This window comes from Protobothrops mucrosquamatus, unplaced genomic scaffold (assembly GCF_001527695.2).
Source record: "Protobothrops mucrosquamatus isolate PMUCROS unplaced genomic scaffold, P.Mucros_1.0 scaffold63, whole genome shotgun sequence".
Lineage (NCBI taxonomy): Eukaryota > Metazoa > Chordata > Lepidosauria > Squamata > Viperidae > Protobothrops > Protobothrops mucrosquamatus.
This window is the reverse complement of record NW_015386442.1, coordinates 223,997-239,107: the sequence shown is the minus strand read 5'-3', so window position 1 is coordinate 239,107 and position 15,111 is coordinate 223,997. Positions and strand designations below refer to the sequence as shown.

General features: G+C 39.0%; 1 protein-coding gene across 1 annotated transcript in view; it reads left to right on the top strand.

Annotated features, from left to right (window-relative positions):
* The window catches only part of ACSS3 (acyl-CoA synthetase short chain family member 3), a 71,971-nt gene that overhangs the window by 10,149 nt on the left and 46,711 nt on the right, over window positions 1-15,111 (top strand). The window contains exon 2 of the mRNA XM_015812038.2: window positions 6,663-6,807. Coding sequence (XP_015667524.1) covers window positions 6,663-6,807 — 145 coding nt within the window. The remainder of the gene's footprint in view (window positions 1-6,662; window positions 6,808-15,111) is intronic.

Genomic DNA, 15,111 nt, shown 5'->3' with positions numbered 1-15,111 from the left:
TTGAAATTAGGAGGTTTCCTTCGTCCTAACGGGCGATTGCCTTTCGCCTCGTTGTTCCTCCGGCATCCCCCTTTCTCACGCGTTGTCCTCCAGACTTCCCCGCGCCCCCAAAGGGTCTCCAAACGTGGAAAGATCAGAGTTAGGTGACAGAGCCTGTCTCCTTAACTCTGCATCGCCCTGGTGTCACCACCGGAAGTCTTGAATGCATGTTTTATTGATTGCTTTCACCTACTGTTTTAATTGTTTAATTTTTTTGTAAATTGCAATGAGACTTTTAAAATCGGAAGGGATATACTAATGTAGGGGTGTCAAACTGCTGGCCCGCGGGCTGGATGCATCATAGCAAAATCACGCCCACCCCATTGCTGGCAATGGCAAAAAAGTCACTATATGTCACGACACGTCACGTGACATTGCAAGTTTGACACCCCTGTACTAATGTAATACCCTATAAACACATAAATAGCAATTGGCTAAGTATTTATTGCACACTTAGCTATAAACCACTCCATATGAGCACACTTTATAGTCACCATGCATGAATCACTTGTTGAAAATTAACTTGTCATACATTGGCTTTTGGAACCTATAAATCTATTGTTTATAGGGGCTAATGTAGATATAGTTTGAGGGATTCTTTCTCTAGAAAATTTGTTTTCCTAGTATAAAACATCACAACTCTTATTAGTGACATTGAGACTCTGTTGCCCGTCATCTCTTTTTTCTCCTCATCTTTTTTTTTCCTGAGTCTGACTGGCACTGTTCAGGTTCTTAATCTCTCTCTCTCTCTCTCTCTCTCTAATAGAGAAGAACATGCTATAGGTGCTTAGCTGTAGGTAAGTAATTTAGGCTTTCCCTTCATGATGTTTTTTCTTAAATAAAGTTTATTTTTATTTTCCTTCATGCAAATGCAGTTTCAAAAATACTTTTGTAGCACCACTCCCGTAGGGACCTCTGAAGTCCGGGCCCTCCTGGCCTCCTCTTGACCTGGCTGCTGGTCTAAAAAGGTCTCTTACTTTGGCACCTCTGCTTAACAGGGGCACGTAGTGCGGTGATGCTCAGTCACGGTCGGCAGCCACTCACGTGAGGTGATGATGGTCGATCTCAGGCAGTAACAGCTTACAGGGGATGATGGTAGTCAGTCCCTGGTAACAGGAGCTGGTGTGGATGATGGTAGTCAATCTCTGGTAACAGCAACTTACATAAGATGATGGTAGTCAGTCCCTGGTAACAACAGCTTGTGTAAGATGATGGTAGTCAGTTCCTGGAACAGCTGCTTGTGTAAGACGATGGTAGTCAGCCCCGGGTAATAGCAGCTTGCGTGGAGTGCAGGTGATCAATCTCTCTCTGGAGCTCACAGGGACATTCCTTCTCCACTCTCCTTGTCTCTCTCTGCCCTCATTCCACATAATCCTCCCCTTCTCTGTCTTCTTTGCCTCTTCCAGCTGGTTCTACAGAAACCACCCTATTTCCTCCCCTCCCTCTAACTTTTCCCCGCTAAAAATACATTCAACCCTATCAAACTCTTCCCTCACTCTTCCTCCGCCCAGCTTACCCCAACGAAGGAAAAAAAGTAAAATTTCCCTGACCTACCCGCTCTCCCTCTCTTCATCCAGCTTGCCCGCAACGAAGAAAAAATGATAAAAGACTCCACTCCCCCCCTCTCTCCGTCTGGCTTGCTCGCAACGAAGAAAAAGAAAAGGACACAAACCCCCACTTTCTTAATCTCTCTCTCTCTCTTTCCACCTAGCTTATTCTTAATGAAAAAACTCCAGCAAGCTACTCTCTCTCTCTCTCTGTCTCTTCTTCCTGCTTGCTTCCCCGACATCCAAAAATCGCCACCTTCCTGTTTTTTTCCTCCTCCCAGTCGACTTCCTCCTCCTTTTTGATCCCTTCCAAGGGCCATGCCCCACTGCCAGACCAGCAATGGCTGCCAGAGCTTCTAATTTCCCTGCTGAATCAGCAGGGCTCCAGCAAAGCCTCTCAGTTGGCCCCAATTTCGCCCCAGCTCCGCTACACACTCCCCCCACCCAAAAATGTTTTGGTCCCCCCCAAAATGAGAAATACTTACCAAGAATCTGAGGTGTCTGGAAGTAAATCAGAATTTCATCTAGCAGTGAGTATTACTTCTGTGCTGTGGCCCAGAGCATCATATGTCAATCTTCTAATTGGGTGTATCACCCGTTTTGGTCTCTGTACTTTGGGCTTGGCTATAATGTGAGAGTCATCCTCCTGTACCTTTCCACCTCTAAGGGTCTCCGGGGCTTTTGGCCTGTTCTCTAATTCTGGCGATTGTGAAGCATGTGGCATACCTAGGCCTATCTCCATAGACTTCTCCAGCCCTGGGGCCTCTGGAGCTAATGGTACTTCCTCCTGTTCTGGCGGCTCCTCAGACTGTTCATCCACCTCAGGTTCTCTGAGAGCTTCTCCCCATTCCCAAGCTTTAACTACAGACTCAGGGGCATCTGGCTTAAGCTGTTCAAGCCCCATTTAAGTATCCCCTCCCTCCCTCTCTCTCTCTCTCTCTCTCTCCCCCCAACCTGGCTTATTCTTAACGAAAAAACTCCAGCAAGCTACTCTTTCTCTCTCTGTCTCTTCTTCCTGCTTGCTTCCCCAACGTCCAAAAATTGCCACCTTCCTGTTTTTTTCCTCCTCCCAGTCGACTTCCTCCTCCTTTTTGATCCCTCCCAAGGACCACGCCCCACCGCCAGACCAGCAGTGGCTGCTGGAGCTTCTCATTTCCCTGCCGAATCGGCAGGGCTCCAGCAAAGCCTCTCAGTCGGCCCCAATCTCACCTCAGCTCCACTACACTTTCTTACAAGTAAAAATTGTATTCCTGATTTTAGCATGTCTCTCCATATAAATCTTTTCTGCTAAGCAAAACCCTTCCTGACCAATATTCCCATTATGTATGCATGTGCAGAAATAAGGAGGATGAGATGGGGCTGTCCTTCATTTGTAACAGTGGGGGAGTAAATCTTGGATTGTCCTTTCTTCCTTGTGCCTTGATAGAAGTAATTTAGATAATTCTCAAAGAAGCTTGCAAAGCTTATGTATGTTTTGAAATGTTAAAATTGACTGAGAAGAATTGGGTACCCAATAGTTACTTGTTCAATAGACATGTCTATACAGACCTATGAGGAAAGGGGTAATTTGCTTCTTGTGGTGAGTTTGAAAATACATCTAAGGGTGAGTGAAAGCTAGGGACAGAGATAACAAAACTCAGAATGGTGCATGGTAAACAACAACAACAATAATTGCTATTGATTTCTTTCATTAATTTAAAAGGCAACCATCTTGCAAACATGAGCTTGGTCTGCTAACAAATTTTTTAAAACATACAACTTACAAAATAAAAACAACAAGCAAAGACAATGGGAAGTATACTATAACAACTGAGGAAATCAGCAGTCAATTCAATTAACTTCCTGTCCCATGCTTGGGAACATAGCAAGGTCTCAGTGGCTTTCCAAAAGGCCAGCAGGGTTGCAGATACCTAATGTCAGATGGTCTGGTATTCCAGAGCACAGCTGTTGTGAAAGACAAACTTTGCCATAGGTGAAAGTTGCTACACAGTGGAAGCAAAGACTTGAAACACATATTATAGCTGTCCCACCATCTTTGTCATAACATCACTTCACAGATAACATGTAGTTTATATAGTCAAGGCGATGGTACTGATATAATTTATATAACTCATGTCAGTTGCATTGGGATCTCATAATGAAAGTGACATTATTTGCCCCTTTTGTTACCCTGTCATAGACTTTCAGTTTATCAAAGGACTATTAAAGCAGTGGGAAGGATTAATTTCCTGAGATTTGGCCCATCTCATCTTGTCTTGCACAGTCTAAGGTAAATTAGTTAACCTCCTGAATAGGGAATTATTTGAAGTGTAAATGGTAGTTTTATTAAATTAATTTTAATTGAATTTATTTTTTAATGTTTTATTGTTCTTTTCTTTTGCACTAACTTGGTGCCATTTCAGTTTTAACTTATACACAATGTTTTGTGTTGTTAATTCTTGTTTTGCTGTGTTCACCTTTTCTGAAGGATGAGAAGGATATAAATATTTTAAGGAAATATTTAGGCGACCTTCTCTCTCCAAAGACCTATGAAACAGCCTGTGAAGTTGTTATGTTTAATTTACCATTGATTCAGGTTTTGGTCCACGAGCTACATAATTTGGCCACAAAAATACAGTTAGAGTTTTTCACTTTTAATTTGCAGCTCTAAAGAAAGGAATGTCTCAATTGATGAAAGTATTTTATCCATTGTGTTTTGAGCCACACAGCCTTTCTGCATGTTGTTTTATCATTGATATGTCTTTTAAAGGACACTGCAGTCTTCTCTTCTATCACCAACTTTTTGTAACATGAATACAAATTGTACTTGGATGTTAAAGTAAAGATATCTCAGGGATCTGCTATTCTTTTTTCCTAAAAATTTTTCAGATTTTACTTTCTTACACAAAATATCATCTTGCTAACTTCACATACTTGGTTAATTGTTAAATCAGTCCAGATCTCTAAAGCCTTTTTAACCCATTGAGTAAAATTTTAAATCACATTTTTAAATCTAACTCTAGCTTTCTTTCTGTGCCAGGCCGGTTTCCATAATACTGCATCTGTATCATCAAATCTCAGTAGTTGGGTACGGGTATTTATCGACACATCAATCTGGTCTAAGTTCTCTTCCCTTTCTTTCAGTATCATCTGGATAGTATAGTCAATTTTGTTCCATGTTGTAGTTACTAGTTGATTATCCAGATTATCACGGCTTTCAATAGATCACATCTGAAAGTCAGTTCCTGTTGCTTTTAAGACTACAAGTATTTCAGTTGAAGTCATTCTTTGATCATCAGAGTTCTTCATAATTTGTACGTAGGCTTGTGAAATATCCTCTTCTGTAGTGATTAGTTGACTTGTGGAATGATCAATTAGCGTCTCAGTTTGAGATTTTGAGGTAAGCATTTTCTAGAGCTCAATTGATCTGTAGCTTCTTCCTCCATCTCTTTAAATTGTGTGCACTGTTGCATATAGGCCTCTTTAAAGCTAGTCTGTTCCTCCTTTATTGTTCCTTAGCCATAGGTTGGTCCATTAAAATTTGAAATTCAGTTTGTGGTTCTGCAAAATGATCTTTAATTTTTTCTCCAAGATTTCATGTACTCTGTAACTTCCAGGATTTTTTCCAGTATAAGCTCATAATCAAGCTGTGGGTAAGATTCCTCCATTTCCATGATAAAATAGTCTTTTAGTAGAAACTATATTTATTAGAAGTAACAAATATCCACCTCCACAATTTCTAGTAAGCAAATTCAGCCCACAGCTGCTTCAAGGTCTTTATCTTTTCCCTTTTATTATCATTTGAAGGTCAAATCCATCTTCAAACACCAAGAGAAAGTACAATTGCAGTAACACTTTTCACCACAAGATGTCCTCAGGAGGCTGTAAAAAATTTTTCCCGGAGTTAATTTTTTTTATCTCATTAGGAAAATAGAGAAAAAAAAGCAAATATCTCCAGCATAGTAGATAAAATAATAATAATGTTCAATGATAAGGATTTTCTTCAGGGCCCCAAAATATCAAAAAAATTAAATATCCAATAAAAATTTACTGTTTTATAGTTTTGTTCAAAGCTTTTTTCCCCAAGTAAACAAACACCGCTCTCTTAGGGCAGGGAAGTCATTCAGAGGCTTTTTACAGGAAAATAGTTGGCGCTAAGAGAAGGAAGGAAAGGTCTCACCTGGATTTCTCCACAGTGGTTCTTCACGCTTAGCTGTTCTTCTGACTTTCGGCTGGTGCAGTTGGGTGATTGGCCATTTTACTGGCCGATCTTTTCTCCGACGGCCTCAAGGAGCAAGCTCGGACCGCAGAAGGTGCTGCCGCCCTTCCGCAGTCAATGAGGGCCTCCTCGACGGTGGTCGCCCCTCCAGGGTGACATTTCGACCCGATTAAGGGTCTACTGGCAGAGGGAAAGCAGCAGGCGAAGAGACGGAGCTCTGCACACAACTGAACACGCCGTGATCTGGAACCGGAAGTCCGAATTTTACTTTCTTTGCAACTTAAGTTATTTAGGGTAAAGGATCCTGATTGTGGAAAAAAAACCCCAAATGAAATCTCTCTTCAGCCAATAAAAATGAAGACTGTGAACCCTGGAGTTAATTATGGATCTTAAAATCTTTTTCTTGCTGAATGTGCCAAGTGTAGTGCCATCACTTATAAATAGATCTCCTACTGGATTACTAGGTTACATTCTGAAGTTCTGTGCCACAAAGCATACATTTCTTTATCACCTGGATAGTGTATCTCGTATGTAATCAGAATTCTAGATTAATATCTCCAAAATCAGCTGTGAATCTCAAAATCAAATACTCAAAATATATGTCAACATTTTCTGCTTGTGCTTTAGCATAATATATACATATTTCTGCACAGTAACTTAATTCTAATATAAAATGGGGTTAGTTTAGACATGTACACATTCTTTCTTTGGATATTATATAGGAATTGTAATTAGATTTGTTAGTACAATATACTTGTAAGTGATGTTATACAAACAAGAAAAAAACAGGAAAGAAAAATTGATTTATTATTTAATCAAATGCCCACTACATATTGATATTTAAATCTAATTTTCCAATCCATATTCCTTTTTTTTAGGTTTGTTGGAGGAGAGCTGAATATTTGCTATAATGCTCTAGACCGCCATATTGAGAATGGACAAGGGGATCAAATTGCTATTATCTATGACAGTCCTGTAACAAATGTGAAAGAGTTTATAACTTACAATGAAGCTCTTGAACAGGTATGTTTAATATATATATATATATATATATATATATATATTTAGCAAACTGAATGACAATAGTGATAAAACGTATCCTATCATGTTTATAACATTTCAAATAAAGAAAACATAATTTCAAATACATAAATTCTGTTAGAGTTCATTTGAAACAGATATGGTTGCTCTGTGTGGGTTATTGAGTTTGTTCTACCACTGAGCCATATCTCTTGTTTGTTTTTTCATAAAGTTTCCCTTGATTTGAGTTTGACTCCTGATGACTGTTCAGATACATCCATATTGTTTTCTTGATCGTAGTAGATGTGGTTTCCCAATTTAATTTGCACCCCTGAAAGTTCCTGGGGACCTTCTATACAGGTGTCCTCCATGTCTGACTTTACTTAGCTTTTTGAGATAAGCTGAGGTCAGAGAGATGCTGCCCCCTGCTGTGGCTATTTACTATTTTTAATCTTTTCAGTTTAATTACATGTAACATGACAGTGCAGCAGGTTAACAATTGAAAGTCATTACAAGACTGTCTTTAATTATAGATTTTTACCAAAGAATAAGAAGATGTATAATTAATTTGTACTGAATATTGAGCTGAATGTAAATGTAATGTTTGTATAATGGAAGAGCTGTATGAGTGGAGATGATCAAATTACCAAGCTGCGTTCTGGTTTGTTTGTATACTTCTGTATTTAGTATGAACAGCTTTAAATACGTTTTCAGACTGCATTTGTCTTAGTCCTATTTATATAGGTTATTGTTTCAATAAAGATTGATTGTAGATTGACTGTGGGCCAGATCTGGAAAACTGTAGAAATAGTTCTGTATAACCAATCAGGTTTAGATCTAAATCCAGCAGATTGTTGATGTCTTCCAGATCTTCCAGTTCAGGTAGCTCAACTTTGAAATCATTCCTGGTACAGCAAATACCATGTTAGCAAATAAGAAAGCAACACCCATCCACGATCTGATTCTGAATGAATAGTGATCGTGCCCAAATCACAGAGACTTATTTAAAGAAGATTTAAAAAGTGCATTTATGCAATATGTGAGGAAATTTCTAAGAAAAATCACAATTACCAAATATAATTAATGTTTGTTCTTCATGCTCTTGTGAATGGATGAGAACTTGGCTAAGAATAATAATAAAAGTCTCTTCTCAATAAATTATGATTTTTTTCATTCTTCAAAGAGAATTGTTCTTTTATTCCTAAAAGAGAGTTGTAAGAACTTTGTTTTAAAAGCCTTTTTGCTCTGTCAGGTTGCATAATTTGAAAATAGTCTCAATTTTCCATTTTTGAATTAAATACACAATCATGTGCAGCATATTGGTGTGAGCCCAGTTTACCTCAAGTATACTCACCCAGCTATATAGAAGGTAGAACCTTTAAGTCTTCCAAATTAACATTTTGCCCATATGACACCAAGCAAAAGGTACATATAATGAATACTTTGATGTTTGATATTTCCTTGATTTATAATTATCAATATTTAAAGTGTTTACTTTGTTATGCTGGTTTAGATGCCATTAGTTTACTGATGTACATATAAAGATTTAAAACACATTAACATGAGACAATTTATTATTATTTTGTCTGGGTTGTATTGAATTTTTGACTAACCTTATATATTATAAAACACTTTTTTTGAATAATATATTTTTCAGACCAAGTACATGGCCAATTTAATCTGACTTTGAACAGGTAAGCAGGGGCAAACCTGTTTAATATCTGAATGTGAGACCAAGATTCCAGTGCATTAGACTGGGGAATATATTCTAGAAGATGACAGTGATAGAGCACTTCTATATTATTTCCCAGAAAACATTCTGAATGTATTTATGAAAGGAACAAATCAAGGTTGAAATCAGTTTTACAGGCACGCTCCACAATAAATAAAATGACATCCTTCTGTATTTAATCTAATGTATGTAGACTAATAGTTCCTTTTGTTTCTTTCTATTTTACAAATGCAGTAGAATTTGGTTACTTTTGGTGGTTCTTCCAGTTTAGATTTTCACTCTCTGTCCCCTAAATTGCTTTTTCCACTTTAATATTCTAGCACAGGTAAACTACTTATTCAAATTTATCTCCAGGGACATCTAGGAGGGACAGTGATATGCCTATTATTTAGGTTTATGCCTTTTCCTCAAATCAATAGTCAGGATAAATGTTTTACTGTAATTTTTCAATAGAAGAAATAGCCGCAGCCTCCAGATGAGTAATTAAATGAGCATTCTATACTGTTTCACTTCTCAAAGAACTTGTTTTTCTTGTTTCTTCCTCCCATTGCTTATGTAATACATATCTAGAATGTACCTTCAGAGGGGGAGAAAAATAACCCTCTCTTTTGCTTATGTCATGGCGAGCCAGTGGCTTGATTTCATGGAGGAGGAGTAATGCCATCTATTTCAACTACTTGAAGAAGAGTGAAAATGTCTATGGCCCTTTTTTAGTTTAGAACAGGCAGTCCAAATCAGGAGCTGGGAAATAAACTCCATTCTCCTCTTTCAATCCATCTTCCAGAAACCCCTTCAATCCTTCTTTTTGAGGCTCTGCCATTGTAGTGGGAGGGGGGAGGGTTTTCTTCTGCTGGGAGGAGGGCTTGTGCTTCCTCTGCTTTGTCCCTCCTCAACTTTGATGTATCTTGTGTGAAGTGAATGGAATGTGCCAGGGGCTATTTGCCTTATCTCTGGTCCGTTGCGAGATCCGGTGAAGTACCTGTGAACCGTCCCTTACCAGCTCCAGTTCCCATAACAACTTTGCAACTGTAGATTGGCTGGCGCGAACTGGACAGTTGGACTCTGGAGTGGGGTTTTTGAAATAAATGTTTTAATGTAGCAATTTATATGGGAAAACTTTAGATCTTGCTTTGCTCTCTTGCCATCGCTATCTCTCAATAAAAGTTCCTTTTGAAACAATGCCTGTTTCAAGAATTCTGCTTTCTTGGGAGGTGTAGTTGAGGGAAGACCTCATACTTTACTGACGACAGGCCAATTCTGTGAAAGAAGCTATTTTAGCTGGAATTCATAGGAGAAGAAACCAAAGTAGCTACTTCATGGGCATTGCCTACGTGAAAGATACAAGAAGAAAATGTACTAAAGTTCCCATGGAAGAATCAGATTAATACATAGAAAATAGGAAGTTCCTCTAAGTTCTAATGATTGAATCCAAAAGTAAAATTTCCATCATTTTTTAAAAAAGAGAACAAAAAAGTGTAACAGTCTCTTGTACCTACAAGATACCAGATACTGTAGCTTGAGGGTTTTGTTTGAAATGGTGATGTTTGTGCTCCAGAAGTAGGCAGGGCCAAGACCAGGACCCATTTTGGAAGAGGTTTCAGTAATTGTACAGGGTGAAATAAATGTATTAAGTGCCTGCAAAGCTTTAGATACCAATTTTGCTCATTATTATCTCAATTTCTGATACTGGAAAAAAGTCAAAATGTTTGCTGAAACCCACCAGAATTCTGGTGAGTCTGGGGGCCACAGAAGAAAAATTTGTGGATATATTTCTTATGACAAAATATGATCCAGTGGAGAAGAAAATGGCAACCCACTCCAGTATCTTTGCCATGAAAACCCCATGGATAGTACCAAAAGGCAAAAAGATATGACGCTGGAAGATGAGCCCCTCAGGTTGGAAGGTGTCCAATATGCTACTGGGGAAGAGCAGAGGGCTAGTACTAGTAGCACCAGAAAGAATGAAGCGACTGGGCCAAAGCTGAAAGGACGCTCAGCTGTGGATGCATCTGGTGGTGAAAGGAAAGTCCGATGCTATAAAGATCTTTTCTCCATAGGAACCTGGAATGTAATGTAAGGTTTTCCACTTAGCCTCACAATTGCCCCAGCATTACTCAGGAATTTAAAAGAGCCAAAGAAACTCCTGAGTCGAGGTTTCAGCAAGCAAACAACTTTTATTTTGATCAAAATAGAATGGGGTGACCCCATCTCTCTTCGTGGCTGGTAGAGAGATGAAGGCAACAACCAGAAAATATGTCTTCCACCTTTTATACCTTTCCAGAACAAAAAGATCAGGTCTTGGTACTAGGCATAAGATGGCACAAAAGAATAATTCCTAGATGATGACTCATACACAGCAACCCAGGCTCCATCTGTAACTCCTTTCCCCCCTCCCCTTACTATGCTCTTTTCATATAAGCAATCACCTATACCTAAAGCATGAAGCCCTTTCTTTTCCAATATATATAAAAAGCATCTGATCAAGCAATTAACTACAAAATAATGATTACAAAATAACAAAACAATGATTACATGATAACACTATAAGTATCAATATAAAATGGTTACTATATATATAAAATAAAGGCTAATGTCAAACTTAAACATACTAAAATCATAAGCACAATAAAATCCCTTCACTCCTCCCTTTTTAATATAAAAGCCGAATAGGCTTAGGGACTCTTAAAGAGGGGAATATAGTCAGAAGGGAAAGGTTGCAAAATCATTGCTTTAGCTGGTCTATCGTTATAGATAGGAGTGGCAATAAAAGTTGGTCCGGATATAGTTGATCTAACAATTCTCTAAATAAGCGGGATAAGGCATGATAAACACAACAACCCTCCTAAGGCCAAAAGCACAATGAACAATATCCATTTCCAAGTATCAAACATTCCCAAAAACCATCCTCCAACATCCAGTGCTCCTGTCCATGTCTGGACAGGGACATGAGCCAACTCTCGCATTCTGTCAGTGACTTCTTTGACATATTCCTTATATGTAATGTCAGGCTGGGGTCTAATAATACAATTTAGGGCCACAATGACAAAATAGAGGGCCCATTTGGTTGGACGGTCCTTTCCAAGTCAAATTAAAATAAGGATTGATGTTCTCTCAAGCTTCACATTTAAAAAATGAAACAATTCTTTAGGGCCAGATCAATAATAATAATAATAATAAAGAGTCTTTGATACTGAGGGAATCTCAGTTGTGGTTTCCAGTTCATGAAAATCAACTTGAACCCATATTTGTATCTGGTTCAATTGATAGTGAGTTCAAATGATGCTGAAAAATCCGTTGGTCTGGTTATCGTGAAGCACACCAGGTTGCAGGAATCCTTCGAATGTGCCAGGTTGGGTAGGATGTGCAAACATATTTGGCGTTTAATGTGTAGGCCTGTCTCCATACTTAGTCCATTTAGCTTGACCATAGGCAATAGATTTACATGCATCAAAGAAGATTCTGGCACTTGTCCATAAATCTTGTGTTATTCTTCCCCAAAAGGTAATGTCAGTATGTTCCTCCATATGTCCAGATTTAAAGTTGTGGGTAAAGCTGCACTGTATTGACTGGAGCATAACAAATGACCCTGTTGCCCCTTTGCAAGTGGAATACGTAGTCTTGTGATAAACACAACTCCCATTTGTTCCTTAAAGTATTGGGCCTATGGTCCTTCCTTCTACCAAAGAAAGTACGAGGGAAACAACAGTAGCAGAAGAAAAATATTGCAATACATAGTCCAGGTTCTAGGAACACGATTTCCACGGTACTCCAATCCATTAAGGTTCTTCTCCTACTTAGATGGAAACAGTTCAACAGGTGAGGCAGGTTGAAATTTCATTTTCAGGCCGTCTAGCTGCGGAGCTTGTCACTGAAGAGGATATGATTGGACTTTCCATGGACTCACGCCTTGATTCCTTAAATCAGGAGGACCTGGCATGGTTGAGACCACTGAGGACTGGTATTTCTAGGTGACAGTTCTTTGCACCTGAACCCACTTTCCAGAAACAACAATGGCCAGAGACAGGTGGTAAGGCAGCCTGGGCCTGTACTGAGATAGAAGACAAAACCTGCGCCAGATTATATAAATACTGAGTAACTTTCTTCTTTTCTTCATTGACATTCTTGAACCTTCATGTAACAAAAGCTTCCCATACATCATTTCAAAGGGACAAAGAGAACTTTCCAATTGAGGCCTATATTGAAATAGCCTCACCACTAAATGTTGTAAAGTGTTTTATTTACTTGTATTTATCACAGATTTGTTTCCAATTGAGGCCTATATTGAAATGGCCTCACCACTAAATGTTGTAAAGCGTTTTATTTACTTGTATTTATTACTGATTTGTTTAACTAAAGTATAAATACAACCATCCTGTTTTTTTAAAAAAGTATCTATAACAAGACTGAACATCGACATTTTAGGAATCAGCGAACTAAAATGGACAGGAATGGGTGAATTTAATTCAGAGGACCATCAGGTATACTACTGTGGGCAAGAATCCCTCAGAGGAAATGGAGTAGCCTTCATAGTCAATAAAAGAGTAGGAAAAGCAATACTGGGATACAATCCCCAAAATGACAGAATGATCTCAGTGCGAATCCAAAGCAAACCATTCAATATCACAGTAGTCCAAGTCTATGCCCCAACCACTGGTGCTGAAGAGGATGAAATTGACCAGTTCTATGAAACCCTACAGCACCTTATAGAATCAACACCAAAAAAATGATGTCCTTATCATCATGGGGGATTGGAATGCTAAAGTAGGATGCCAAAAGATAACTGGAATAACAGGCAAGTTTAGCCTTGGAGTACAAAATGAAGCAGGGCACAGGCTGATAGAATTTTGTCAAGAGAATACGATGGTCATAGCAAACACTCTTTTCCAACAACCCAAGAGATGGCTCTACACATGGACATCACCAGACGGTCAACACAGAAATCAGATTGACTATGTGCTCTGCAGCCAAAGATGGAGAAACTCTATACAGTCAGTAAAAACAAGACCAGGAGCTGACTGTGGCTCAGATCATGAGCTTCTTGTTGCAAAATTTAGGCTTAAATTGAAGAAAGTAGGGAAAAACACTAAGCCACTCAGGTATGAACTAAATCATATCCCTGATGAATATAAGTAGAGGTGACAAATAGATTTAAGGAATTAGATCTGATAGACCAGTGTTTCTCAACCTTGACAATTTTAAAGTATGTGGACTTCAACTCCCAGAATTCCACAGCCAGCATTGCTGGCTGTGGAATTCTGGGAGTTGAAGTCCACATGCCTTAAAATTGTCAAGGTTGAGAAACACTGTGATAGACAGAGTGCCTGAAAAACTATGGATGGAGGTTCGCAACATTGTACAAGAGGTAGCAACAATAACCATCCCAAAGAAAAATAAATGCAAGAAAGCAAAATGGCTGTCTGAGGAAGCTTTGCAAATAGCTGAGGAAAGAAGGGAATGTGAAGTGAAATGGGCCTTAGGAAAGCTGAGCAACAACAAAGCTAGTGGAGGTGACAGTATTCCAGCTGAGCTATTCAAAATCTTAAAAGACAATGTAGTAAAAGTGCTACACTCAATTTGCCAGCAAATTTGGAAAACTTAACAGTGGCCACAGGATTGGAAAAGGTCAGTTTACATTCCAATTCCAAAGAAAGGCAATGCCAAAGAATGTTCAAACTATCGCACCATTGCACTCATTTCACATGCAAGTAAAGATGCTTAAAATCCTACAAGCTAGACTCCAGCAGTATGTGGATCGAGAACTTCCAGAAGTACAGGCAGGATTTTGAAGAGGCAGAGGAACTAGAGATCAAATTGCCAACATACGCTGGATCATGGAGAAAGCTAGGGAGTTCTAGAAAAACATCTACTTCTGCTTCATTGACTATGCTAAAGCCTTTGATTGTGTGGATCACAACAAATTGTCTCTTGAGAAACCTATATGCGGGTAAAGAAGCAACAGTGAGAACTGGATACGGAACCACTGATTGGTTCAAAATTGGGAAAGGAGTCCAGCAAGGCTGTATTCTGTCACCCTGCCTATTTAACTTATATGCAGAGCACATCATGAGAAAGGCAAGGCTAGATGAATCAAAAGTTGGAATTAAGATTGCCGGGAGAAATATCAGCAACCTAAGATATGCAGATGATACCACTCTAATGGCAGAAAGTGAAGAGGAAATAAAGATGCGGGTGAAGAAGGAGAGTGGAAAAGGTGGCTTGAAACTCAACATTAAGAAAACCAAGATCATGGCTTCCGGCCCTCTCAATTCCTGGCAAATAGATGGGGAAGAAATGGAGGTAGTGACAGATTTTATTTCCCTGGGCTCCAAGATCACCACAGATGGGGACTGCAGCCAAGAAATTAAAAGACGCTTGCTCCTGGGGAGGAAAGCTATGGCAAATCTAGACAGCATACTAAAAAGCAGAGACATCACCCTGCCAACAAAAGTACATATAGTGAAGGCCATGGTTTTCCCAGTTGCAATGTATGGCTGTGAAAGTTGGACCATAAGAAAGGCTGAGTGCAAAAGAATTGAGGCCTTTAAACTATGGTGCTGGAGAAGACTCCTGCGAGT